The sequence below is a fragment of the Passer montanus genome, unplaced genomic scaffold, assembly GCF_014805655.1.
Source record: "Passer montanus isolate IOZ18808 unplaced genomic scaffold, ASM1480565v1 scaffold54, whole genome shotgun sequence".
Lineage (NCBI taxonomy): Eukaryota > Metazoa > Chordata > Aves > Passeriformes > Passeridae > Passer > Passer montanus.
In genome coordinates, this window is record NW_024370374.1 from 4,386,484 (window position 1) to 4,413,924 (window position 27,441).

Genomic DNA, 27,441 nt, shown 5'->3' on the forward strand with positions numbered 1-27,441 from the left:
TTTGACAGGTTGGCCAACAGAGGGAACGTGGGACAAACTGTGACTCTTTTACAGTGATGGCTTAAAAAACGCCAGTTTTCAACATTACACAGTATAAATATAAAAATCATAATCTGTATGATTATTCAAAACATACTAAAAACATTTCCACTCAAACAAAATACAAAATACCTTTAATCAAGAGATTGCTTCATAAGAGGGCTAACACTTCACTTAAGGTTTTTAACCTTTTGCAAGGCAACAGTCAGCATTATTCTGAAATCATAAACCCACTGGTAAACTGGCAACTTTGTTGTTTTCCCAGCAGTTCTTTCCTGAAACTTTCACATCTGCTTCACAAGAGCAGAGGAGACGTAATTTATACTCAACAATTTTACATGTGCACTGTTTTCAGCTTTAACTTTTGAAAAACAGAGATAAATAACCATAGGTATTCATGTACCCTTTATTTGCTTTCAGTGTAACATTCCATGCTAATTGCAGATGTAATATTCATGAGTGTAAATGTAAGAATTAAAAACTCTTGGATGGTTTTCTTCCCTTTTTACACTTGAATGTTTTGGCTTACAAAATTAACAGCATACAGTAAATATTCCTCCCATACTTTGTACAAACTACATGATTTTGATATACAAGGATCCTGTTTTTATTATAGTGACAATATACAACCACATCTATTTACAAGGAAAAAAGTACATAAACCACATTTTAAACATTCTGCTACTGGCAGCCACTATTGTTTAGGAGGTAGCTTTAATTAACAAAATGAACTGAAGCCACATTTCCCATCATGGGTTCTATCAAATAACTTACAATACAAAGATAAAAATTCATTGTATGAACAGTATGTACAGTTTAATTCTCAAAACAGCAATCTAGCTTTAGATCTTAACAAGAATTTCTCCAGAGTAACTGGGATGGCAGTGGATTTATTCTTGATCTAGTGTATCGTCCAAAAACATTACATAATTACTTAATCATGCATTATTAAATTGTATTGATCATACTTCAAACAAAATAGAAAAAAGTGATCACTGGTTGTACTTAAATAATTTGGGTCTCAGAAGTTTAATGCTTTAAAAAGATTGCACTGATTTAGGTGAAAATCAGTGACTTTGCACAGTGTACTTCACTGTCAGTAAAGTAATTGGAAAAATACTTTCTTTTTCAGTGCCAAATTGCGTTGCATTTTCTCTCCCTTTCCTGAAGTCTCACTCTATCATTCCTGGAGTGCTGTGACACTGAGCAGGCTGCAGAGCACTGGCCAGCCTGGATGGCACAGACACAAGCTGTGCACAGGGCCAGTCTGCTGTCACCCCACAGTCTTGCCAAGGCTGTGACTCGACTCCTAATACTGAACAAACTTGCTGTGGTTCACCTGAAGTGATGCGCCATCACTGGAAAAATGTGTTTAACCCTACTGCTCCTGACAGCTGTTAATATTCTTATTCCAATAAATCTACACAGTACTGGATTACAAGTACTTTACTGCAACAAACTTTTTAAAAAAATTGAACATGAGCTAAAATACAAAACAAACACAGTATTCTGATATTGCTGTCACAGTTACATATGGGAGAATTAATCCCTTTTTTGGCCCTGCAATAAAATGCATCCTGAGATTCAATGCTGAATATAATATACAAAGCTAGCAATAGATTTTTTTGCTTAATTATAGAAAAGTCACATTTAAAAATAATTTCTATAGTATTAAACAGCTGTCCTTTATATTGTGCTTTCTCAGGGGGAAAGAAAAAAATCACCAGAACTTACCTCACCACCAGAAGAAGCAAAGTACAACTGCAATATGATGTGGAAACACTCCATTAGCATGTAAAAACTGTATAAAAGAAACATCTATTGTGTGAAAAGAGTAAAAATATTGGGTAACAATTTTGGTTTACCAATTATTTACAGTCAGGGCAATTGATTTATTTAATTTTTTTTTAAATGTATGGCTCAAGAAGTTACCGCCCACTTCCCTTCTTTACAAATGACACTAAATAACAATTACAAAAGTGCTTCCTGCTCGAAAGGTCAAAGCAGGCGACAGTCTGCGAAACACGATACCTCTTTATTGGAACAGCTGAGGGCAGAAAGCCTCCTCAGTCTTTGATTCTCGGTATGTTGTAGGCGTAACGCACCAGGGGAAAGCCCCTGCTTTGGTAGAAGCAGGCACGGCCGCAGGCCTGCACTTGGTCCGAGCTGTCCGACACGAAGGAGTCGTCCTCGTCCACGTAGTCCGAGTGGGCGGATGGCGTGCCGCAGTCTGACCAGGAGCCATCCGGCCTCGGGCACGGCACCACCGCCAGCGCGGGGCAGCTGTGGGACTTCATCAAATGTTTACAGGGCACGGGCTTGGACAGCAGGAGCGACTCGCAGCATTCACACAGAGCCACGTTACCGCCCTGCAAGTGGGAGTAGATGCCGCAGTCGTAGTACAAGTCCTGCGCCGCGTCCCCTTGCGCACCGGCAGCCATCGCCACTGCCCCGCTCCTCCTGCTCAGGTGGCGCCTCAGCAGCTTCCAGTCCTCCTTGAACTTCGGGTTGAAGAACACGTACAGGACTGGGTTCAGGCAAGCAGGCAACGGGAAAAATATCAAAGTGACAGACTTCATGATTTCAGGGCTGATAGAAATGGCCGTGATCAGCGGTGCAAAGGAGAAGAATGCAACAGGACAGAAGAAGATGCAGTTGGTGAAGATCAGCCAAGCGACATGCTTAATCGTGCTGGACTGGGAGTTCTCGGAGAGATCCTCCTTCTCCAAGTTGCAATAGAGCTTAGTGTAGATGACAGCCATCAGCAAAAACGCTAGTGAATTCAGCAGCACCAGAGTTACTGTGAAACCTAACAAAGGTGTTTCTCCGGTGGGGAAGGGCAAGCAAAGGGGTGATGCTGAGTACTCTGCTTTATAAAAAAGTGGCAAGCAGCCCGCTACCAGAGCGCACAGGAAAGCAAAAAATGCTGCAATTTGAAATTGTTTTTGGCGATTGCTTTTCCCCTTTTTAATAAATTCCTTGGCAGACAAGCTCCGTTCAACAGCTGCCAACATCAGGAAAAAAATGGCACTTTCTGATGAAAAAACTGCAAGAAACCCAGCAATTCTGCAACCACTGCCAGTCTCCCACCATATGCCAAATTCAGCAAATCTTCCCCAAGATACAGCATCCAAGAAAGTTAAAATACCGGTATAGACTCCCATAAATAAGTTAGAGACAGAAATCAGGCTTATAAACAGTTTGGAAGATGGCAATGTAGTACAGGATGCAAATATTGTTAACAAGACAAGCAGGTTGAAGAACAAAGCAACCAAAAAAATAAACCAGACAGTAAGGCGAATCATCCAGCTGCCCAATAAATATTCACAAGGCTTAAAAGCACCTAGAAGAAAACAAAAAACAAACAGAAGGACAACCAATTGAGGAAAAAAAATTCTGCCTTAATAAGCAAGATTTTGAAAAGGTCTTAGAAGTGTACTCCTCATTAATTCATGAGTAGAATATACAGCTGAAGTGCTAAATAGGTCAGCTGAAAGTAGCCTATTCTGCTGAAGTTATTTACTAATTAATTATGCCTGAAATAATAATTACTGCAGTGAATGGTCACTTGAGACTGTTTTGTATAAACAAGCTAGCTAAACAAACTTAATTACCTTTTAGCTATTCAAAATAGCTTTTCATAGTGTGACCTAAATACTTTTTTATTTTATGTACATTTCATACTTCATAGAAAAGGTTGGACAAAAATATAAAAGTCAATGTTCATAATCCCCTTGTAAGGGAAAAGAATTTTTTAGAAGGAACATGTTCTGTCAAAAAATTATTCACAAACATGCCTTCTGGAGTAACTTCTGGTGACAGGGAAACATTTGTAGAACAGCAGACAAATTCAATTTAAGCAGCTTTAATAGGAACATGAATTTACCACAAGCCCTGTCCCCCCAGCCTCGCCACTGAAAGGCACTGTGAGCTTGAAGAGTCATATGAGAAAATTATTTTCTTCTCCTTAAAACACCTTACATAATAAAAAATTCCAACAAACAAAATAACAGGAGACAAGACAAGCAACAAAGGTCACGACTATTGCATAACCTTCTCATGCCCCTATCTGCCATTTATTCCATAGGGAAATCCTACTGATTTTAAGTAACAATTAGAAGAATTTAACCTCTCCTATATCCCCATCAGGCACCTCTAATTGTCCTTAGCACAGCAGCTCAGGATCCCTCCCTGCAGCTGAGGGAGCTGATGAAAAATGCCAGACTGCAAAGGCTGGAGCTTCGGAGCTGGAGTCAGCCTGTGACTGAGGGCTGGCTCTGTGCTGCACATGCCTTTCCTCCAGGCAGGGGAAAGGGAAGGACAACCCATCCCTGCTGTGGACAGGAACAGAACTGCCAAGAATGATTCACTGTCAGTGCAAAGATCTCCCAAGGCCTAAAGCAACTTCCAGAAATTAATGAACTGACAAGGGAAAAAAAAAAAAAAATCTTTTTGTTTGTTTAAATGATCAAGCTTCATTTTTTTGGGCAGAAAATAATGAAGCCCACTGAATTATCAGAAAACCAGAAGTAAAACCCCTTTTTAGCAGGTATTCCCAAGTAAAACATCAATGACAGAATAATTAACAACAACACAATAATTGACACAACAATAACCTGCTAAGCTGATCTACTTAAAAATGAAAGCAACTTCCTACTTATGAAATTTTAAGATGTCAATTCTGTGCTTCCAAAAATCAATTTGAAGCCATTTTTCTAGTAGTTGTACTTTAGACAAATAAAACCAGTACCCTTTCCTGCCTTTCTCCCAAATCCTTTGGGTTAAAAGTTTCCCTCCTCTCACGCTAATATTCCCAACCCGTGCTGGGAGGGGGAAAAATTCATGCTTGGAAGCATGTTTCAGCAAACTTGAGCTCCTTGAGCACCACTGCTCAGCAATCCATTCTTTAGGCAAAATGTAAAGTGGATCTACAGGCTGAGCAGTGATTCAGAACTGACATGGTGGGTGGAGTATCCTATGACCAGACACCAGCATGACACAAACTTGTTATTACGAGAGGGACAGGTGAAAAACAAGGCAAACTGTGAACTTGTAGAACAAGCTCTTTCTTTTAGACCTACTACAGCATTTCTGGCATGGACAAAAAGAAAGAGCTAAAGACTTTAAAAATTTAACACACCATCTCAATTCTCACTCTGGAAACAGGAGATCAAAAGTAAATAAGCACCTTTAACAAATTAACTTTCAGATTACGTACAATTACATTAATATATTTGACTTTCTGATTACAGGGTTTTTTTGGCTGTGATGAAGAAATCCTTACGGTATTCTGGATATTAAAGCCAGAGCTAGCTCAAAAGATAAACAGGTTTTCCTAACATAAAACAGTAGTTAGGAGAAGAGAAAGAAGTAAGACTTGGAAAACTCCTGCTCACCCCAGAGTAACTTCATTGGAAACATATTGTATGTTCCTGTTTGTGCAGACAAAAGGGTACAAGCTGTAGAGAAGGAATCCTCTGGACAGGCAAAGGCAGAAAGCAAGAGGCACCACAGCAACTGCTTCAGGAGCTGAGTGGAACCATGTACAGAAACTGGCAGTTTGAGTAAGAGAAACAGAAGGGCAGAAACAAAGCTGCCTAGAATGAAAATATTCACTGCAAGATCAAAGACTTGCAACACTCCTGGACTGTTCAAGCCTGACTTGGAGTAAATCTGGTATGCCAATAAGACTATTCACTGCACAAGTGTCTTGAGCAGTTTGAGATGCTGCTGCCTGCTCCAGCTGCTTGTAACAGCCCTCTGCTCTCAGTTAATGCAGCTACAGCAGGCCTGGGGAACAGATCACATGGCTCCTCCTTATCCTCTCTCCTGGAAATACATCAAGCTTCCTTAAAGCCACCACTGACAGACAGCAGTTGGAGTTAAGCTTTTAAAGCACAGGCTGAACTCTCACTGAAACAGATGAGCATTGACACAGTCTGCTTCAGACATCTCCTTGGAAAAATAAGGCAGAATTAGGAGGCAGTGCATTAGCAGACTCCAAATATAAGCATTAGTCTTGACTATTCTGCTTATGGAAAGAAATTTTGGTATTTTTCCTAGCACAGTTCTCCAATGAAGGGATATGTATCTAAAGCTGAGTCAGATCTTTGTGATTGCTCATCCAAAACAACACTGACATCAAATCAAGTTTCACTGAAAGCACTGAAGAATTTAATCTTCTGTGTACAGAATGACTACCAGGAATGAAAGATCTAATTCTGCACTCAACCCCTTGCATAACACCATGCCTGAAGTTCAGTGTGACTAAAGCACATGATAAGATTTACCTGTTGCTGGTGTACAGTGAATAATAGTCTGTCCCAATTCCTCATTTTTCTCATTTCTTACAATATCTGCATTAGCTGTAAAAGTAAAAAAACATATTAGTTGCAGGAAGAAAAATAAGTGAAATGGCAGTGAAGCTGCCTAGGATGGAAATAGTTCACTGACACCTGAGCCTTGTGACAAGTGAACTGGTTCTGGTTTGCCACATAAGGTCAGATGCTCAGTGCAGAAATTGTTGCTCACAAAGCTTTGTAACAAAGCAACATCTTTGATCAGTGGGGAAGGATCTGTGGATCCTGAAGTAGTCAGGGGAAGGACAAGTCCCATCTGAACAGAAAGGCTGAAACACTGAGAACAATAAAAGCATAACAGAAGCAATACCTGCAGTTTGACTTTTTTGTTAATTGCCTTTTTTTTTTTTCAGACAGGCATGTCTTACAGTGTCCAGCACATCTTTCACATATTAAGAAGGAACATAGCACTGCTGATTTGTAAACAATTGCTAAGCACTTTGAGAAACCTCTTTGGTTTCCCTATAAAGACTTATATTTTTCCTATTCCCTTATTGAAAGGCAACACACACTGTTATACTAGCCTGGTACAAAACAGTACTGCTAGTTAAGTACATAAAACATTTACCCTTCTCATGATCCACCAAGGCACCTTGATCTTGGTGACTGGAATCTTCAGCATTGGAGTTTAGATAAGAATCACAACCCCAAAATGCACAGCACTGATAAGCATATGGTACAGAGAGTGACCTGAAATACAGGCAGGACAAGGAAGACCATTAAACTTTGTAACCAAAGTTAAGACTACCACTTATTAAAAATATTTCAGTAGCACACTTGAGTGCTAAGCTCAAATCTTCTTTTTCTCACGGTGGCTGATAAAAGCTGTTTCAAACTGGATCAGGTATAACCATTTCTAATGAACTCTTGCACTAAGATCAAGGGCAGGTGATGTATACAAGTGAGAAGTACAAACGTGTTGTGATGTTTAGCTCTCTACTATTCTTTCTACTCCACATACAAACCAAATTCTGATCAGGGTTAGTTTGTGGCATTGCTGCAGAAATTAAACTGAAAAATAATTAAGCAACCTAATTGAAGAGTAACTGTTTTCTAAGAAAGTTAATTCCCAGATGACCACAACCTCGTGTTACTGCTTTCCTTCTCACTCTTCATTCTGCGATACCAAAATAAGATTTGCATTTTTTGTGCATTTGGCAGAAATGGTACATACTGTTATTCTGGCAGAGAAGTAGTACATCTTCACACAGAGTTCTAAAAAAACCACATAAACAAGGAGGGAATAGCAGACCAGAATCTTAATTTTTTCCACTCAGGACTACAATATCAACTATCCTGAATTCTCTTCTTGAAAATATTTAGGAGGAATATCAGACTACTTCTTCTTAATGTGCAGAAAGATCTTTGTAAAATGGAAAAGAATTCATCACTGTCTGATCCATCTCCCACAAAAATCAATTACAGGTTTCCATTTGAATGATTATTTTTATTCTTATCATTTGCCTCCAAGAAAATACATATAAAGCATGGTGATTATGTAATCAGAGACCTGCCTGTCTGCTCCTGTTTTCCTCACTGTGAAAGACAGATGTGCTCAGCTCAGTAACAAATGGAAATCCACCCAAAGCACTACTCTCAAACCAGATGATATCTTGCCTGAAGAGTGGTGGAGAAAAAATATTTAAAAATCCCAAAAAACACTGCTGGGCACTGCCAGCACCCTGGGGTGTTCTTTACCAACATACCGCAGCTTGGCGAAGTTCTTGGCTGCCAAAGCTTCTTTCAGCTCAGAATTGCCTGTGAGTTTGAGCTGGTTCAGGCCACTCAGTCCTTCAGCTGGAACTGAACTGAGCTCATTGAAACTCAGGTCTCTGCAATGTGAATATTAACACCGTGTTACAAAGTAAGTTTGAAGACCCTCTGGCACACATTTCACTGAAGTAGGGAAGGGCTTTATCATAGGAGGCTGTGGTCTGGAAATGCCTGTCAGTGCAGCAGGCACTCCAAAGAAGTGTGCCCTGCATGTGTTCTGCTAGCAGGAGCCTTCCTGATTCACAGATATTAAACAGATGATGAACACATCACTTTTAAGGTGAAAACATTTACTATCTCAGCAGCTGAATGCTAGAGAGAGGAGGTGACTGCACAGAACAGCCTACTTACAGGTTAAGAAGGGCTCCAACAGTGATGAAAGCTCCCTTGTGGATCCGATGGATCCGATTTCTACTGAGGTCCCTGCAATGAATGTCAAAGGAGATTATTTGACAGTTTCACCAAAACTAACAGCCACTGTACTGAGAAAAAAGCTAAGGTGACAAATATATCATGCCTGTATCAGAAAAGCAGAACAGATCCCCTCTCTCCCCATTCAGCCAGGTCCAATAGCAGCCAAATTCCTTGGTAATGCAGCTGTATCCTGCTCCAGCTCATCTGCTATTCCTGCTCCCTCTCCCTTCTCTCTGACACTACAGCACAAGCTGTGCTCCCAGGGCAGAGGCTGCCCCTGGCATCTTCTATTCCCAGCACAAAGGTGCCAGGATGACCACTTGGGTGACAACTGCATCTATAGCAGGGCATGTTGGGAAAGATGGTGGAGGACAACAAAAGAACAAGCAGAGGAGCATCTGCTTTGCTGCATTTCAAACCCAGCTACAGCTCCTACTGGACCACCATGAGTTATAACATTCTTCTTAAAATACCTGTCTATTTCTGAATTGTTCCTCCTGCTAACTTAATATAGCTTGAGTTGTAAGGGGAGAGAATAATTGTTTACTTATCTGCTTCTCCTGAGGAAAACAGATAGGACCTCTCCAACAAATACTATATAATGGACTAATGTAGTTACAATGCAAAATACTAGACCGCTGAAAAAAATCTCATTTTTTAGACTTCATATTTATAAAAATATTTTTATAGGCCAGAAAAATAAAATTGAGAATAGAAGGAACAGGGCTGAAACTGGCTGCTGGCCTTGTACCATCAATCAAACTCGTAACACCAAACCCTGACACCAGTTTACACAGGAATCAAAACCAGGATCTTGTTTCACTCAGCATGCAGCTACATCTGCACTCACAGGACACGAAGGGAGGATAGTCCTTGAAAGGTGTCCTCTGCAATTTCGTGGATTTGATTATGCTGTAAGGAACTGCAAAGGGAAGAAGCAGAAACAAAACTTTATTAGCTGATTTCAAGCACAGGGATAGCTTGGTGTGTGCTAATGGATGGCTTTAGCCTTATCAGTGCCAAGTTTTACTCATTTCCCCTTGTAGACAGACTGTCAAGTATTCTGCATCAGCTATGTTCATACAACCATGGAGCACCTTCCTGGCACCTCTGCCCAATCCCAATTTACAAGTTATTTAATGTAGAACAAACTTTTAAGTGTGGACTGAATTACTTTCAAGCTAAAAGTAACACTTTGCAAGCACTGGAGAGACATACTGAAATACAAAGCAACTCTCCATTCTGCGTGGAGTCTTTGGGCATATTCTAACCATTCCATTTATGAGCATAGCAGTACTACTATGAAATGCAGGATTAGGCTGTGTCTTTTATTACTCTTGTGCCACAGGAATAATTAAGCATTCGATAATTAAGGAAGGCACAAGTGGTTGAATTCTCTGTCCAGAACACTTCTCATGAGATCTCTCTCTCTCTGTCCCTAATTTTTCAAAATTAGGATCAAACATGAAGCAAAAACATCTCTAGAGATGTGGACTCAGAGTACTAAAGAGTTTATAAAAATAAACGACACTTATTTCTACTTACATTTCTTCCAAGGTGTGGCAGCCCTTAAAACTTGGGAGGTCCTTTATATTGTTATAAGACAAGTCCCTTCAAAACAGAAAATGGGAGAAGGGTGCTTAGTTCAACTCCTTTCTACTTGAAACATCTCATCACTTTTAACTATTAAATAGAATGACAGAAAAATCATCCTGTTAGTACCATTCTGCTGAGAAACCAAGGGTAGTTTAGAGAAAAATCACAGAGGGAATCACAAGTGTGAACTCTGCATCTCAGTATACACATACCCTAAAAACATTTAGGACATGCTCCCTGAATTCAGAGAGTTATAATCTAAAAAAATTATTCATAATCTGCTTTTTTAGGAGAAACTAGGTAAACTGCATGTAAAGCATACAAATTTGGTGCCAATTTTGTTTAGTGTGCTGGTGATTGCTTAAGCAAAGCTAGAAAAACTCAAAATATTCTGTGAGACAATGAAGAAAAAAAAGACTAGAAACAAGCAAACTATGTTAAAATTTGAAAGGCAAACAGCTGTTAAAAAATAAATCCCACCTCGATTTTTTTCTCCTGTTTTTCTTCTATCAAACAGAACATATTTTTTCTCCTCCCTTTTTCAGGATTTGCTTTTGTTCCACATTTTCCTGCATGCATCCTTTGCAAACATGGTTTGTTCCCATCCCCTATGGTTTCAGTTACCAGTTTGGGGTTGTTTGCATTAATTTTAACACATCCTCACTGCTTTTTATGCCTAGCCTTTGCATTGCTATCTTCTTCCTACTTCTCATCTCCATTTCTTTGGTTCCTGATGATCTCTGCTCTGCTCCTGAACACAAGAAGTTGAGGCACTGTAACTAAACTTTTCTTTAACCTCTGAATGTAGCTGACTGAGGTTCTGTTAACAATCAGCGGTGGCAGAACAAATTTGAAGTTTGGTCTTTGCAGCATCACCTTACATATCTCTCTAACACATGACAAATGTAACATATCCCTATAAAGGAGACTCTGTTTAAGGAGTGTAAGGCATTACATCAAATCACAAAACAATCAAAAAACCACATTTCCAACTTTAGTAGAACTACTAGGACGAAAAATTGAAAGCAACACTTTTATTTTAAATTAGATTTCAATTTCTTTCAAAACATTCTGATGCATGAAGAGAGGCACAATATATACTTACAAAGTTCGAAGCACCTTTTGCTCTTGGCATAAATTAACAGGAATACTGTTTATCTTGGTTCCTGTAAGAGTTCTGTGGGAAAAAAAAACAACAAACCCACACATATAAATGCTGGTTTTGTTTCTGACAGATGGCATGACAAGGATATATCAGAACAGAATGCTATCAGGATGCTAGATTCACCCACCAAAATTTTTTTGGGGTTTTTTTTTTTTTTTTGTTTTGGTTTTTTTTAAGACCTGGTAAAAACTGTTTTTTATTTCTGGAAGAGGAGGTTAGTCTCCCAGGTATCACAGTGAGGAAAACTATCATTACATTTACTGACAGGAAGAGAACATATATGCAGTTGCTCTCCAGATTCACTAATCATATTTCAATTACTTCCCAAGAGGCAAACCCAAGAATTTATTTCTGCAGAAGGCACTTACAAGCTCTCCAGATTTATGGTTCCTGTCAAATTAGGAAACCACTGCACCATGCTGGCACCCCGAATGACCCTGGAAAAAATCCCCATGAAAATCAGGTGTGAACTACTATGAAATTGAATTGGGACATTCAGTCTTATTATCAGGTAGATATTTACACCAAGGAGACATTCTAACATTATTACTGCTTTTAAATTTTATACTTGAATAATGTGTGAAACACTATCTTTTCACTGCTTCTTATGCTACTCATTTGGTTAATAAATTACTCCTCCATGAGGAGACATTCTAACATTATTACTGCTTTTAAATTTTATACTTGAATAATGTGTGAAACACTATCTTTTCACTGCTTCTTATGCTACTCATTTGGTTAATAAATTACTCCTCCATGAGCAATAAACTGCAATTCATCAAACCGCAAAGAGTGCTATCAATACACATGAAAACTGCAGCTTGCAGTTCCAAATCTCTCTCCATTTTGCTTACTCATCACCCCCTGAAATGGTATCTTCTAAGGGCATACATGCACTAACCTGCAAAACATTCTCACAATGTACATCCCTGCTCAAAAAACCACCAAGGACATACTGCAGATTGTTTAACTAAGAATCTGAGCATTTGGCCTTGGGTTATGTATCTTATGAAAGGTAATTAAAAAAAACAAAGTTGTAGAGCATATTTAATAGAGCTTCTTAAAAAACTAGATATTCCCAACAATAACAATATTTATTAGAACTTACTGAAAAAAACCTCTAATATAAGGGGGAGTCAGAAAATTTATTTATTTAGAGTTCTTAGCCACAACATTTCATACCCGTTTGTACAGTATTGTCAAAAAGGTACTTACAGGGAATGCAGATCTGACAGATTCTGAAATGCCGAGTTCCCCACAAAAGACAAAGGATTGTCATACAAATGTCTGGAAAATGAAAAACACATTTCAGTGTTTGTTCTTACAGTCACTGGCTGCTAAAGGCCAAAAATAGACAGATGAAAATTACTTACATCGTTCTTAGAAGGGGGTTTCCTGCAAATGCACCATCAGGAATTATGGAAATGTAGTTACTGTGAAATCCCCTAAAGACATCAACAAAGAAAAACATTTCAACATTAGCATTTAAAACTATACTGCCAGCAGATTCAACCAGTAGTGATTTTCATCATACCTACTCAATTCCCAATCCTGCCATAGCAATAGGACTAAGTCCATCTGCAGGAATAATATGAATGATTTCTGTTCACTGCACAGCAGCTAAACTGCAAGTATTTCATAAGAAAGGAATTCTTTTGACCCAACACGATGCTGTACTTTTGCTTTTCTCACTCATCTGTTAAGGAGGGCACAAGGAAAACGTGCATCATCAATGAGTATCTAACCTGGAGGCCAGAACCCTCTCCTGATTCAGATCTATGCTAATGCTACTCCTGCTTATGTAACTCCAAAAACATTTTCAACACATGCCCTTCTCTAGATGATGATTTTATTTTCTTTTCATTATAGTCTCACTTAGCATAATTTAACCTAATTTAGGCTCCTGCACAATGAGACAAGCATTCTTAAATCCAGGATTTTTTCCCCTTTTTATTTATGAAAAGGAAAAAAAAAAAAAACCTGGTAAAAAGGGAGAATAAGTAATACTCACAACTCCTTTAGACTTGGAAGTGCTTTTATGGCTTCAGGGAACTCTACCATGTTATTATAATTTAAATCCCTAGAAGAAATAAAGCAAGAACATTATAAAATTTTTAACAGTAGCCATGAATTGTCAAAATAATTTTTAAGACATTCCAACACAAAAAAAAAGTTCTCAGAACATCTTTAACTATGGTCATAGAAGAACTTCATCTTAGATTTAATCTTCTGATGTTTTACATGCTTTATAACCAGCTAATAACTCAGGTAAAATATTTATTATTACCCAGAGGATTATTCATATCAAGTCAAATAATATTTCCTTACTGCAAAGCTCAGTATTTTTCAATACCTCATAGATTTTTCTTCAACAGAATTTACACAGAAATGGAGTATGATTTCAAAGATTTTTTTTAAGTAGATATAAATTAATACTCTTTATTATCATCTGACTAAGAATACATTTTGTCAAGGTTTTAAAAAACAAACAGTAAATAAACCATTGTGTAAAAGCAGATCCTGCAGCAAAACCAGTTATAAATACTGAGCAGAAGCATGGAAAAACCTCATGGCAGACTGGTGAGGGGGATCTGCTGAATTCTCAGTTAAGCTGTCACTCTCCCAGCAGTAATGTCAGGACCTCTGCAAAAGGGATTCTTTATAAAAGGCAAAACCCATTTTCAGAGTCCTGCATCAGCTGTATCTATTTACCCAGCACAGTAAATTGAGGGTGAAAGAGATTAAGTAAGCAGCATCTCTGGACTCCTCCAAGCTCCTCATGTTAACAGAGCTTGTCACTGCCTCACCCTTGCCTCCTTCATTAGCTCCACTCATTTAGCATTCCCCAAAGCATACAAAAAGGCACTGCTGAGGGAGGTATCACTTATTAGACATACCCTGAGTGAGCTCCAGGGAAATGGGATCAAGCAGCTGAAAGCCAGTTCTTGCCACTGAGGCACTCGGAAGTTCCAGGATGAGGAACAGTGGAGCCACAGCCCTCTCAGACCCCCTCAGAAACTCCTATTGTCACACAACAGCTTTGGCAACGTATCCTATATATGTTTAACCCTACAGGAAACCTAGAAACAAATATTTGTCCCTTATCACTCATGGGGCCACTCAAACACTTGTGATCTGTCCACCTGGCTCAGCAGAGTGCTGTGCAAAGGTACACCAGCTAGACCAGGGCTAGGAACACTAGAGCCACATCACCCAGCATGACATCTCAGCCAGGCCAGTGCTTACCTGCTGCTCAACGTAGTTAATTCATTTTTGGGGGGCAGGGCACTGATACCAGCCTGCAGTTCCAAAACTCAGCTGGACCTAAGTGCCAGTGCACACATGACTGATTTGCAAAACTTTCATCACCAGCATGGCAATCTTGATTAAGCTGAGACTGAGACACACAGACCACAATTCATTTTAAGAAACATACTTACAAGGTTTCAAGGTTGTCTAATCCATCAAAACAGTGTTTTCCTATAGTTTTTATTTTATTATTATGAAGATGTCTGAAAAACAAAACCAAAACAAGTGAATGATTTCATATAAGTTAACAAATTACCAGATATTTCTATGAAATCAAGAGAGTTAAACAGTTTAGGAAAAAACATTACATGGGGTGGATTACACAGAAGAGTATCTTTCACTTCCAGACAGAATATTTCATCCTCATATGGAAAAATAATAAGATTGCTTGCTATTTTAAATATTTAATCACTATTCAGAAATGTGATAAAAATACAGCAAACTCAGAAATCAAACATATTATTCTTATTATTCCACAGAGATTTTGAAGAATACAAAGAGACAGGTTTCAGATAAAATAATTTTTTCTTCTTTTCGTATCTCTGAAAGCTTTCTCTGACAACCACCGTTGTGAAGTATTCATCATATAATGAGATGTCAGAAATCAAATCCCACCACCCACAACCAGTGTGGCTTTTTGTTTAGGAGGAAGTCTTTAGCAAACCATCAGCAGGTTCTCTGCCATACATGGTATCATCTCAGGTTGGCAGTAGCCAGCTGAGCAAACCATTTTCAGTGCCACCCTGGATTAACCAAAGCGTAAATGAGGAGAAAAGCCAAGTGCCCTGTGCAACACAAGCACTCACAGAACAACCAGGCTGGAGAGGTTGGTGAATGCATAGTCAGGAATGTGAGTTATCCTGTTGAGAGCCAGCGTCAAGGCCTGCAGGGAGGGGAGATTGCTGAGCGGGGAGATGGGAACCTCGGTCAAGCTGTTGTCATCCAGCCAGAGGTGCCGCAGCTGCAGCAGCCCCTCAAAGCTGTCCTCTGGGATGGCAGTGATGTGGTTAGCATCCAAACGCCTGCAGTGCGACAAAGAACTCATCAACAAACTCACAGACCACACATCAGCAAAGTCCAGCTGAAGCCCTACTTATTCGTGAACATCTCTTTTCAAGCTTGTGTGTCTTTCACTGAAATAATTCAATACTTCAAAGTTTGAAGTTTTATTGAAAGATACATGAAAACCCTTTTCAAGGCAAATGAAGAGCCCATAAAATAAAGTTTCATAATAAACTTTTCAGACATTTTTAATAAAACATTTGAACAAATTGATATGCTTATAATCAGCTAACCAAATGAATTAATAACTCTATAAGGCATCTCCCACAAAACCCCTAGCTTCTAACACAGCAAAAAAACCTTAAAACAGTAGCTTGACATATCTAAGACATATCTAAGCATATCTAAGACTGCAGAGGCACTTACTAATTTGAATGGATTACCCCTACATCACCCTTGTGGGCAGCATTGTGTAGTGTTGTATGCTTTGTTTTGTGGCACTGCTATACAGTAACAAAGCACCTAGTTTGGGGAACAAGATTATTAAAAGCTGCTTGTGAACCAAGTCAGAGTTATGAATTATCCCAACAAATAAAACATCTCAACTACAACTGATTGCTCTCTTGCGCCCCTGATCTTTTCTAACATTCTCCAAAACAAAATAGCACATCAGTACTATTACCTATTGTACAGCACTGCATTTGCCATCATGCTTTTTCCCTACATGAATGCAAATTGCACAATTAGCTATAGTAACTGTCCTGGTTCCAACCATGACAGGGTTAATCTTTGCAATAACTAAGAGGGGACAAAGGGACATATTTAGGACCCAGAGATTATTCCATATGCTGGGAAGAAGCAAAACATTCATAGTCCGTGGCCCTCAGTGGGTCTGAGAAGGCACAGAGCAGACAGCACTGGGCAGTATTTGATGGCCCTCTGACCTAAAGGCTTCTCCAGGTCACCACACCATGGTGCTGCACCATGGTGACTTCCCTGCAGCCCCTCAAAGCTGTCCTCCGGGATGGCAGTGATGTGGTTAGCATCCAAACGCCTGCAGTGCGACAAAGAACTCATCAACAAACTCACAGACCACACATCAGCAAAGTCCAGCTGAAGCCCTACTATTCGTGAACATCTCTTTTCAAGCTTGTGTGTCTTTCACTGAAATAATTCAATACTTCAAAGTTTGAAGTTTTATTGAAAGATACATGAAAACCCTTTTCAAGGCAAATGAAGAGCCCATAAAATAAAGTTTCATAATAAACTTTTCAGACATTTTTAATAAAACATTTGAACAAATTGATATGCTTATAATCAGCTAACCAAATGAATTAATAACTCTATAAGGCATCTCCCACAAAACCCCTAGCTTCTAACACAGCAAAAAACCCTTAAAACAGTAGCTTGACAGCATATCTAAGACTGCAGAGGCACTTACTAATTTGAATGGATTACCCCTACATCACCCTTGTGGGCAGCATTGTGTAGTGTTGTATGCTTTGTTTTGTGGCACTGCTATACAGTAACAAAGCACCTAGTTTGGGGAACAAGATTATTAAAAGCTGCTTGTGAACCAAGTCAGAGTTATGAATTATCCCAACAAATAAAACATCTCAACTACAACTGATTGCTCTCTTGCGCCCCTGATCTTTTCTAACATTCTCCAAAACAAAATAGCACATCAGTACTATTACCTATTGTACAGCACTGCATTTGCCATCATGCTTTTTCCCTACATGAATGCAAATTGCACAATTAGCTATAGTAACTGTCCTGGTTCCAACCATGACAGGGTTAATCTTTGCAATAACTAAGAGGGGACAAAGGGACATATTTAGGACCCAGAGATTATTCCATATGCTGGGAAGAAGCAAAACATTCATAGTCCGTGGCCCTCAGTGGGTCTGAGAAGGCACAGAGCAGACAGCACTGGGCAGTATTTGATGGCCCTCTGACCTAAAGGCTTCTCCAGGTCACCACACCATGGTGCTGCAGCATGGTGACTTCCCTGCAAACACAAGGCAAGCACCTTGCACAGCTGGTGTGAAATGACTGCTGCACCAGCTATGGTGCAGGGACACAGAACACACACACCCTCCTCCAGTAGCAGGGATGCTCATTAAGATACAAATCAGCACAGCTCTGGAATTACTTAGCACTCTCCAGTTTCTAAAGCCATGATCAGATATGCTCTTGAAAATCTAGCTGGGCTAGTTTCAGAAGTAATTTCCTCCAGCCCTTCATCCTGTCCTTCTCTGGGCAGGCAGTGTGGACCAAGTGACTTCACTGCATTTGTCCCCAGGTACAGTCACAACAGATCTGATCCCAGCACTTAAAGGACATGCAGAATTCAAAGGGAGAAGACAACCCTGACTAAGAGTTAATGCAGAAGACAAGGCTGATCACAAATTTAACATACTTAATCTTTTTCCTTAAAACAGAGGTTTGTTGTTGTGATGCATGCGGTTTGCATATTTCAATTTATTATGAAAAGAAAGTCATCAGCTGAATTTCCATGTAGTAAAAAGTCTAAAAATACACCAAATTAAGCAATATGCTATTACAAATGGGAACTTACAATATTGTCTGCAGTCAAAGTTCTCTCCTAAGATGAGTGAGGTGTCATTAGCTCTAGAGGTGTACATCAGAGTCAATGCCTATGGTTCATACACTGGCATCCCCTCATCACTGGCCCATGGTCTGAGCATGATATCCTATTTGAATGCTCTTAGGCTGCATGGAGACTAGAACATCTCAGAGAAACTAAGTCTGATGATAATAAAGGAGGAAAGCAAAGAGGCTGGGGGAAGAGAGGAAAAAAGCCTGAGGCTCTGCTTCAGAAAAAAAAGCAATTAGAAATTACCTGTCTTTCTTCTCTCCTAAATTTACACAGCTCCCTCAAGATCAAAAAATTATTTCCAAATGGAATAAACATATCTGAGTCTTCTAATTTCTCCCTACCCCTCTCCTCCTTTTTTTTTTTTCTCCTGAGTTGTTTTTCTTTTCTTTCTTTTGGAGGAAGGAGTTGGTTTGGGATTTTTTAAGAGCAGCATACTCAAGAGACAGGCCTCAATCATTGCCCCCACTCATCTAGTCCATCTGTACTTCCACTGGCACCTTGCTAAATTCCATTTATTCTAGGAGATTTTGGAAAACAAAAGCACACAGAAAAGCCCCACGTCCTGCTCCTCCTCTCCCAGCCTTAAAGGAGGAGGTGAACAGAGGAAGGATGGATGCACACAGTGCGGAGCTGAGCTCAGCTAGGGAGAACAGAGACAGTTGTGGAGATGATGTCTCACCCTGATATGTGATTTTCACCCTGATTTTTGATGTCTCACCCCCGCTCTGCCAAGCCCTCTGTCCCCCAGAACAGGAGGATAGAGCACCCAAGGATCACACTTTCAACTGATGACTCTCCACAGCCATCCCAGCTACTGTGTTTATTTTCTACAGCCCAGAGCAGCAAAGATGAGGGGGGAAAGAACACCACCACCCACTACTGACATTACCAGGGAGATTTGGAAAGTGATATTTTTAATTTATTTGGCCTCATCCACAATTTTTTGTGTTCCTTCATTTCTGCTAAGAGCCCAATATGCCACAGTTGTTTTTCTTTCTCTTCCAAACAGTCAAAGCTTATCCACACGATACTGAATGCACAAAACACAGCTGAAACACTCCTATTTAGTGTGAAACGCACAAAACAAAGCACTTAGTGAAACAACTGAAAAGCCAACCTAAAATATTTGACAACCTTCACAAAACATTGAAAATTAAGGACCACAACTTTTCTTAAGGTAGATAAGGGAATATTCCCTAGCTCCAATAATTAACAAAAAACAAGCAATATTCTTTGCTTGGACTGGACTTTGTACAAAGTCTTTCTCCATTATATTGTTAAAGATACAAGTATTTTCTTCAAATTTGACCATAATCTTTCAGAAGCTACTTCAATTCCAGCTTTCTTATAGACACTGGCTTGAGAGACCTTTACATTTCAGCCTATAAATTAAGAGTTCAGTTGTGGAGCTGTCATCTTCACTTTCATTCCTCTCATGTCCCCTCCTTACACAAGCACCAACTTCAGAAGAAGAAAAGAGCAGAAGGATGATAGAAACCTAAATTCAGCAGCTCTCACATCAGTATTTGATATATTGTTAAAACAGAACATAGCAGGCTCTTCAAACAATAGACTCTGCTTTAAGGAGACCAGAACTAGTAAGAACGCCTACCCCAATTCATATGAATAGGAGTTCCAAATGTAACACACGCATAAATGAAATTTTACACGCAAATGCACACTCACTGCTTAGGGCAAGTGCCCTACAGCCTGCATCCCCCATAGGTAACACCTGAGAGGCCTCCAGGACCAGCCACACCAACCCTCATCTGTGACCACATTCAGTCTTCCAGGCTTCAGCACTAGGAAGTTTTAAAGCCTTGTACTAATAGCCTAATTAACAGCCTTGTACAGCAGGAGTTTACTGCTGATGTTAATAAAAGGCAAATCACTCCCAGCTCTTGTGTTAAACCACTTATGCTCAATGGCAATCATTAAAGAACATTGCTCTTTAAAGTGCTCCTTCAAAAACCACAAAGAACTCACTCCAATAACAGCGGAGCAGGTTTTTAGCCTGGAAGTTGAGTGCCGATAAGCCTGGTACCTGGGAATCCTGCTGCAGGGGGAAGCAGAAACCCATGTTAACAGAGGCACTTTAGAGTACTCGAGAGTTTGCTCACTGCATCCAGCAGTGCCTCTCTGGGCACTGGCTGTTGAGAACATCAACACAAGGATTTGCTTCATTCGAAGACCAATTTACAGCAGCCCTCAGGAACTAGTGATACATGCTGAAGCTGTTTCCATCACTTCTGTTTCTTCACATCTGTTCAGATGGTACCAGTAAAAGGTCACAGTTTGCTGCAAAGACCCCACAGAGGATTCAGACTATTTTGCCTACACGCTATTTAACTTTCACGACACGTAAGTTTCTAATCATTCAATTTCTAAAGAATTTCCTGCTTTTATTTAAACTTAGCAATTCCTTAAGCATGGAAGTTTTAAAAAAAAAGGGCTAGAATAATGCCAGAAATTCCTGAAGTTCACAAAAAAACATACCTCACTTTCAGGAAAACCAGAACACCTTCTAAAGGTAAAGATGACATAGAAAAGTAAGCGAAGTATACAAAGCAGTATATTTAAAGATTTTAAAGCACAATCAGATCTACTCAGAAGAGCTCTTATACTTCTTAACTCTAAAGAGTCAAGGAACAACAACATATTCAGTGTATTTAAGTCTGTAGCGGCTTTACAGGTTGAAGGGAAAATGGGAATGAAAGAAATGGACACATTCTGATTAATCCCGTATCTTCACACAGACTAAATCTGAGGGCTGATGCCCTTTAACCCCTTAGTAACAGCAAAGCAGGACACTGGAAAACCTCTGAATGCAGACCATTAAAAGGTGCTTACCTGAAAAAACACCTGCCACACTAAGGGGTGCATACTACATATAAAACCATTTAAAGCTTCTTAACTTCTTCTAGTCATTGCTGTTGATGAACACCTTCCACAGCCTCCCAGACACTACTGTCCCTACAGACATGTCCTGTCCTTCCAAACTACAATCCAGAATCACAAAATTATCAACTGGAGCCCTAAAGCACTCTTTAAGAAGATAGCAGAATTAGAATAGAACTACCTATTTTTGATATAAGATTATATTGCATTGTTCTCTCTGAATTCATGGATCTTCCCTTCTGACACATTTTGTGTTTATGGTTTACATTACTAAAATTGTCAGCAGCATGAACTATGGCTTAAAATTGGGCAGTTTCATTACCAGCAGAATGTTTCTAGATTTGACTTTTTAAATAATGACATATATTAACTTGATCTGTATAAGGAACCCTTCCTAAAATACAAAAAAGCTAGAAATTCAAGACTGCAGTTGATATGTGTTATAGCCTGTATTTGAAATATGTCTGAATTTATTTGTACTAATTTAAATCTCTATTAATTTATAATCAGACATGTTAAAAATTATTTTATAATCAGACATATTTCACTCATCTTTATATTTTTTAATGTGACTGAAATCTGCTTCCATTCTCTGTCCCCATGCTTTTACCACACATTTTTACCCTGCAAAGCATGATTCTGCTCTCATTCCTTCCAGTTCTACATTGGGAGCCCAGTCTTTCCCACCTGGGCCGAGAAGATGCCCACTCCCAGAAAACATTATCCCATGCCAGTTCAGCACATTCATGCCTCCTGCCTTACCCTGCCTCAAGGCTGCTCCAGCCTCCTAAGATAGGGAAGCAGGCTGAAGAACTGGTTATGGTCCTGCTGAACAGAGCAGGCTGCTGAGGGAGCCAGAAGCGCCAGCGGGCAGCGCAGAGAATGCCCGCTGACCACAGGCATGGAGACACTCGGCATGCAGCTCAGGTGAACACCCACCCACCCAGCAGCAGAGGCAGCAGCTATCACAGCTCAGGATCACGCTGGCAGCATCCCAAACCCCACACTTTGGGAATCTGGCACAACTGCTAAGCTGCAGTGCTTTGAACTGCTGCTGCAGAATGCTCGAGTATTCCCTGCATGTGGACAAGTGTGCACATGTGCTGGGACAGCAGAACTGCAATTACAATAAATCATGCCTAACACATTGGCAGGTATTGACAGGCTTTCAGAAGACTCCTGGATTTGATGGCAAATGCACATGGCAATTAGGTTTGTGGGTTTTTTATTCAAGTGGAATAAAGGTCTCCTTTGTAAAGCATCTGAAAGTCTTTGTTTAAATAGAGTATTTCCAATATTTGTCACACACTCGGGACTGTACTAGAATATTCCTACTAGTCCTGTGTTGCTGGGTTTCTAGGGTCAGTCAGAGCAGCCCTAAAGATTGCTGCAGTTTACAGACCCATTTTACAAATCCCCAGATTCTGGGTCAAAGCTCAGAATAAATACAAAATAAGTCATCACAGTGAAATATGCCAAGGCACTTAGAGGAGAGACTTTGCTCAATGGCTCCCTGGTGGTTCCCAGGAAGCAGCTGCAGCACTGTGTTGCTGCACCTCCTGATCTCTGTGTGACCCTGGGACTGCCCACAAACCTCACCAACACCATCTCCAGACCTAAAACACAAGGTACTTCATGGCCTTGTACTACCAACAACGTGCTTTGCAGTAACCAAAATGCACCAAGACACGTTTGTGACGCTCTCTGTCAGGTTGTTCTGCTACTGAAAGAGGCACAAGCTGGACAAACAGTGGCTTCTCCCTCAGCAGAGCCATCTCACAGCCACACCTTCACAGCACCCTGCAATGTGAGCACACATCCTGCCAGACAAACTTGTCTGGGGTACTACACAGCAAGCTTCCCCTCAGTACAACTCCTTAATTCTGCTAAATTTCACCTCCATATAAAGAACCCCATTCTAATTCTCTTTTGGAGGCCAGAGCTGGGAAAAAATATTCAATGCAAACAGAAAATAAAGAGTTGCCATTCAGTATCCTGAACCAGGCTGGCTACTCACCAGCTGCAATATAAACACTACAGACCATGAAGCTCCTACAACCATCTCCCTTATTTCCACCCAGGTATGTCTACTGAGTCTGTTAACACATACCACACTAGGGCAACTGCCTTCCTATGAACCTAAAAACTGGAGCACATTCAGACAGAAAACAGCTGTAAAGGTGCTTAAAATGAAATTATTATCAATATACTATAAAGTTTAATGAGGAAGTAATTTGTGCCTTCACCAAGGGAAAAAAATACCCCTAAGCCATACTTCAGAGCAAACTGGCAAACTGCCAAAAGAGGGACAGCTCAGTAACGTTTAAATTTGTAGGTTTGGGATGGAGGTCATATAGAAGAGCAGAAGCCGTTTTTTCTATCATAATCTGCAATGAATTATTTGTTTTAAAAGAGGCTTGCAGCAACTAGGGAGTTTTGAACTAACAAAAATTCCTTAGTGAGGGAAATAAATAACTTTTTTTCCTTTTTCTTTAGACAATAAAACAGGATGATGACACTTACGTTTCCGTGTTCAGACACAAAATTCAGAGGACCACTTTTACATTCCTTTGCCAGAAGGTGCTATCTACATTTTTTAGGGGATATGCATAGTCAGTGTAATTATGCATTAATAATGCTAACAAAGTTTTCCTGAAATTCATTAAAATCACAAAAATGCATTCTGGTGAAGTAAACAAACTGCATAGAAAAAATTATTTTGATCTCCCACTACACTTGTCTCAAAACCCAATTTATTCTCAAATTCCTGCCCATTCTAACACATTGCAAACCAAAAGCTGAGTCACATCAGTGGATGGAAAAAAAACCAGCCCAAGATCAAATCCTCCTGAGCTTCAGATGAGCTCAGTTGGTTAGAGCATGGTGCTGCTAACACCAAGGCCATGGCTCCAATCCCTGTGTAACTCATTTATTCATTAATTCATTAATTCAGCTCCCTGAGCATTCACTAGAGAGCTGGATGCAGTGATCCTCCCAGCTCAGAACTGTCTGGGACTCTAGTACCAGTGACTTCTACACTGGATTTGCCCACCATATTTCCAATGGTCATCTGGAAGTCTCAATTGGCTTCTCCTCAGAAAAAAGTAACAAGCAGCTTGCTACTACTTACTAACCTAATTTGCTCCTTTATCACCATCCTGCAATTGATATATTTTATCATTTGCCCTTGAACAATGAAGCTCCTAGAAGGGGAAATCTCACCACATTTTAAGGTGATACTATTTTATCTTAATTGTAAGGATGCTTTGGTCAAGTGATTATAATGATTACATCATACAACCTTACATAACCATAATTTTTTTCAAAACTAAATTGTTTGCTTTTTTAAAAATAGTTCTAACATAGTCATCTTTCAAAAAATATTAAAGAACACATGATTTCTTTAAAAAATAGATAATTACTTAATCTATACATTCATAATTTTTCTCTTAAATTTTGTTCCTTCCCTTTTGCACATGAAATTATCATCAAATAATCATCTCCAGCAACTGGAGACTTAATATTTTAAACTTTAATTAGAGAACAAACATTACTGTACATATGTATAGAAAGAAGAATGTTCACTGAACATGAAATGGATGATTTGTAGAGAAACATTTTTACTAAAGTAGTTTCTCTTTTTGGCATCAAAGAAATTCTGAAAGCCAAGAAGAAGCTTTTGTTTTGTTTTAAATTATTACTAAAGGTTTATTCTGATCATGCAAATTGAAGGGCTTTTATTACAATGCATAGTGTTTGCACCAAGACCAAGGTATTTTCTCTTCTCCACACACACTAGAACAAAAGTGAAATGTGGACACTGAATTCCCTGCTCACTGGAATATCCAAGCAGCTGCAACAAGCAGGGCCAAGATCCAAGATTAGGGAATGCAGAAAAGCACCTTTGCAAAAGTTGTACAGTAGTTTGCAAATCTACTTTGCAAAACTAATTTTTTTTTCCAAAATCCATAATCTGAAAGAAACAGGGTCTTGGGCCAGAAACCTGAACTTTGATACAGAGAGAACACAATTTACACTCTCTCTTCTCCTCCCTCTCTCTCTGGAGCTAAGTGGGAAGGAGGAAATATTTTGCAGCCCCTCCCACCTCCTCCTCCTCACAGTGATAGGCATCTACCACCTAGAGAACTGTAACTAACTATTAAGGTCTGATTAAGATGCTTTATAAAACATAATAAGCCATGAGATAGTATAAGCACATATGAAATACCTTACGTGCAACTGGCAATAAAGGCCGAGGTATTCATAACTGTCTGTGAGATTTCAACACCGTCCTGCAAAACCAATACTCTGCATGCCTCAAGTAACACATCTTCCCAGAAATCCCTTTTCCTGTTCTGGATACAACAGGCTTGGGCATCATTCATTTTTGCACAACATTCAAGAATTGCTTAAATACCTCAGGATGTGCAAGAGGGTTTAGAGTTTAACTACACCAGCACTGCACTCACACAGCAATCCTGTACCTGCTGCTGGAGTTTTGAAAGAGTTTGCATTTGGGTCACTCCACCAAAGATGACAAATAAAATTCCTCATGAATTTCAATTGTGAAACTTTGTTCCACTTGCAATTGCACTTTCAGAAACTCCAGGTACATTATGACACCTACATTATTACAGTTCATAACTCTATAGAATGAAGCAAAGGTGACAGAGTGACTGAAAGTGGAACTTGGAGAACAATCCCAAACCAAAAGCAACGTAAGGCAACTTACAAGGACTGCAAGCCACTCAATCCTCTGATGGCCTCGTTAGGTACAGTCTTCAGCTGGTTGTTCTGGAGGGTTCTGTAAAAATCCACCGTGTTAATAAAGTAGAATTGCACAATCATCCTTATCAAAGCTAGAGGTAACAAAAGCCCATAGTCCTGTTATGGTTTCCCAGATCTCTAGTGAATGTAAATGCATGTAGAATTCTCAAGACCAGATGCCCAAAGGCAACAATGAAACAATGGTCTACTTCAGTTTTATTTACAACTTGTTCATTAACAGCATTAATTTGCAGAGAACAAGCTGTGACACAATATGCTGAAATTCCCTTGGGAACTTGCTGAAGAGGTTAAACAACTTAACACTAGGACAAATATGCTAGAAGAGATTATATGTTATTGTTTTCTTGTGGAATTACCTTACACATGCTAGAAAATACACAAACCTCTAATTTTTCCTGAAGTTGCATCAATACACAATGCATCAACAATCTAATTTATGAAGTGTGCTCACAACAAAGCACCACTGGGCGAAGCTGAATTAAGCTATACTGTTGTGGGTTTCTTCAAAATTCTCTTCTAGAACAATCTATGTCATGTGGTAAATAACCTTGTAAAATCTTACTCAGTTTTGGTGCGTACTGGGGTAAAAATTCAAGTCACAACTTTTAATTAAAACCCATGTCCCACATTTTTCCAAGAACTGCCAGAATTTCAGGCACCTCCAGTGTTAGTATTGCAATGGATATGTCTTCAAGAACTTTGACACTTTGCATTCAATTTACAAAATATTGTATTGAATAGTATTGCAAATGGGCAGCTCCCTAATCTGTAGCTTGGTAATAGTGCCTGTGGTTTTTTTTCTTTAAAACCTCAAGGTCTGCTATTTTTTTTCTAACATCTCTTTAATTAGCTACCTAATACCCTGTTACCATTTGGAAGTATTTACATTATCAGAAATGCTGCAGTTTTCCAACAAAGTTTTTTAAAACCTTAAACAACAGAAAGCTTTTTCTATCCTTAGCTCTGGAAAAACAACTGCCACAAAAATTCTTATTTCAGAATGAAAAACGAAAGATTTTTTTTTAATAGTAAGGCATTTTCACCTAGAGAAGTACCAAGCTATAGCAATTTTTTCTATTGCCAGTAGGGAGTAAGTCAAGCCGTGTATTAAACCTCTAAGTAACAGTGGCACCTGACAATGTCAGGTACCTGACAGAGTATGCTGAAGGTGTGCAAAACAATAAAAGCTTACATGTCCTTTTTAGGATTTTTCCTCTGATTCTTCTGCTACAAGATATACTTCAGAAATAAAGAAGTGTTCTAATAAAATACAGTAATGACCATTTAGTCAAGTTCATCACTATCATCTTGACCATATCCAGCAGGCTTGATAAAGAAAAAAAAAAAAAGGAGAAGAGCTCTGCTTTAGAAGGACAGAGGGCAAAAACATTTCCTCCAGCCTACCAGTAAACAGTCTGGTTATGCAGTAAGAAAGCACAGAGCAAGCTATGAAGCTCTACAACCCAATTACTTAC

General features: G+C 39.4%; 1 protein-coding gene across 1 annotated transcript in view; it reads right to left on the reverse strand.

Annotated features, from left to right (window-relative positions):
• Positions 1–426: 426 nt before the first annotated feature.
• Positions 427–27,441, reverse strand: part of LGR4 (leucine rich repeat containing G protein-coupled receptor 4) — a 71,803-nt gene continuing 44,788 nt past the window's right edge. The window contains exons 4-18 of the mRNA XM_039725025.1: positions 25,911–25,982; positions 15,462–15,677; positions 14,787–14,858; positions 13,358–13,426; positions 12,720–12,791; positions 12,562–12,633; positions 11,715–11,783; positions 11,287–11,358; positions 10,131–10,196; positions 9,436–9,507; positions 8,523–8,594; positions 8,105–8,230; positions 6,967–7,088; positions 6,330–6,404; positions 427–3,382 (exon numbers count right to left, since the gene is read on the reverse strand). Coding sequence (XP_039580959.1) covers positions 2,106–3,382; positions 6,330–6,404; positions 6,967–7,088; positions 8,105–8,230; positions 8,523–8,594; positions 9,436–9,507; positions 10,131–10,196; positions 11,287–11,358; positions 11,715–11,783; positions 12,562–12,633; positions 12,720–12,791; positions 13,358–13,426; positions 14,787–14,858; positions 15,462–15,677; positions 25,911–25,982 — 2,524 coding nt within the window. The 3' untranslated portion in view covers positions 427–2,105. The remainder of the gene's footprint in view (positions 3,383–6,329; positions 6,405–6,966; positions 7,089–8,104; positions 8,231–8,522; positions 8,595–9,435; positions 9,508–10,130; positions 10,197–11,286; positions 11,359–11,714; positions 11,784–12,561; positions 12,634–12,719; positions 12,792–13,357; positions 13,427–14,786; positions 14,859–15,461; positions 15,678–25,910; positions 25,983–27,441) is intronic.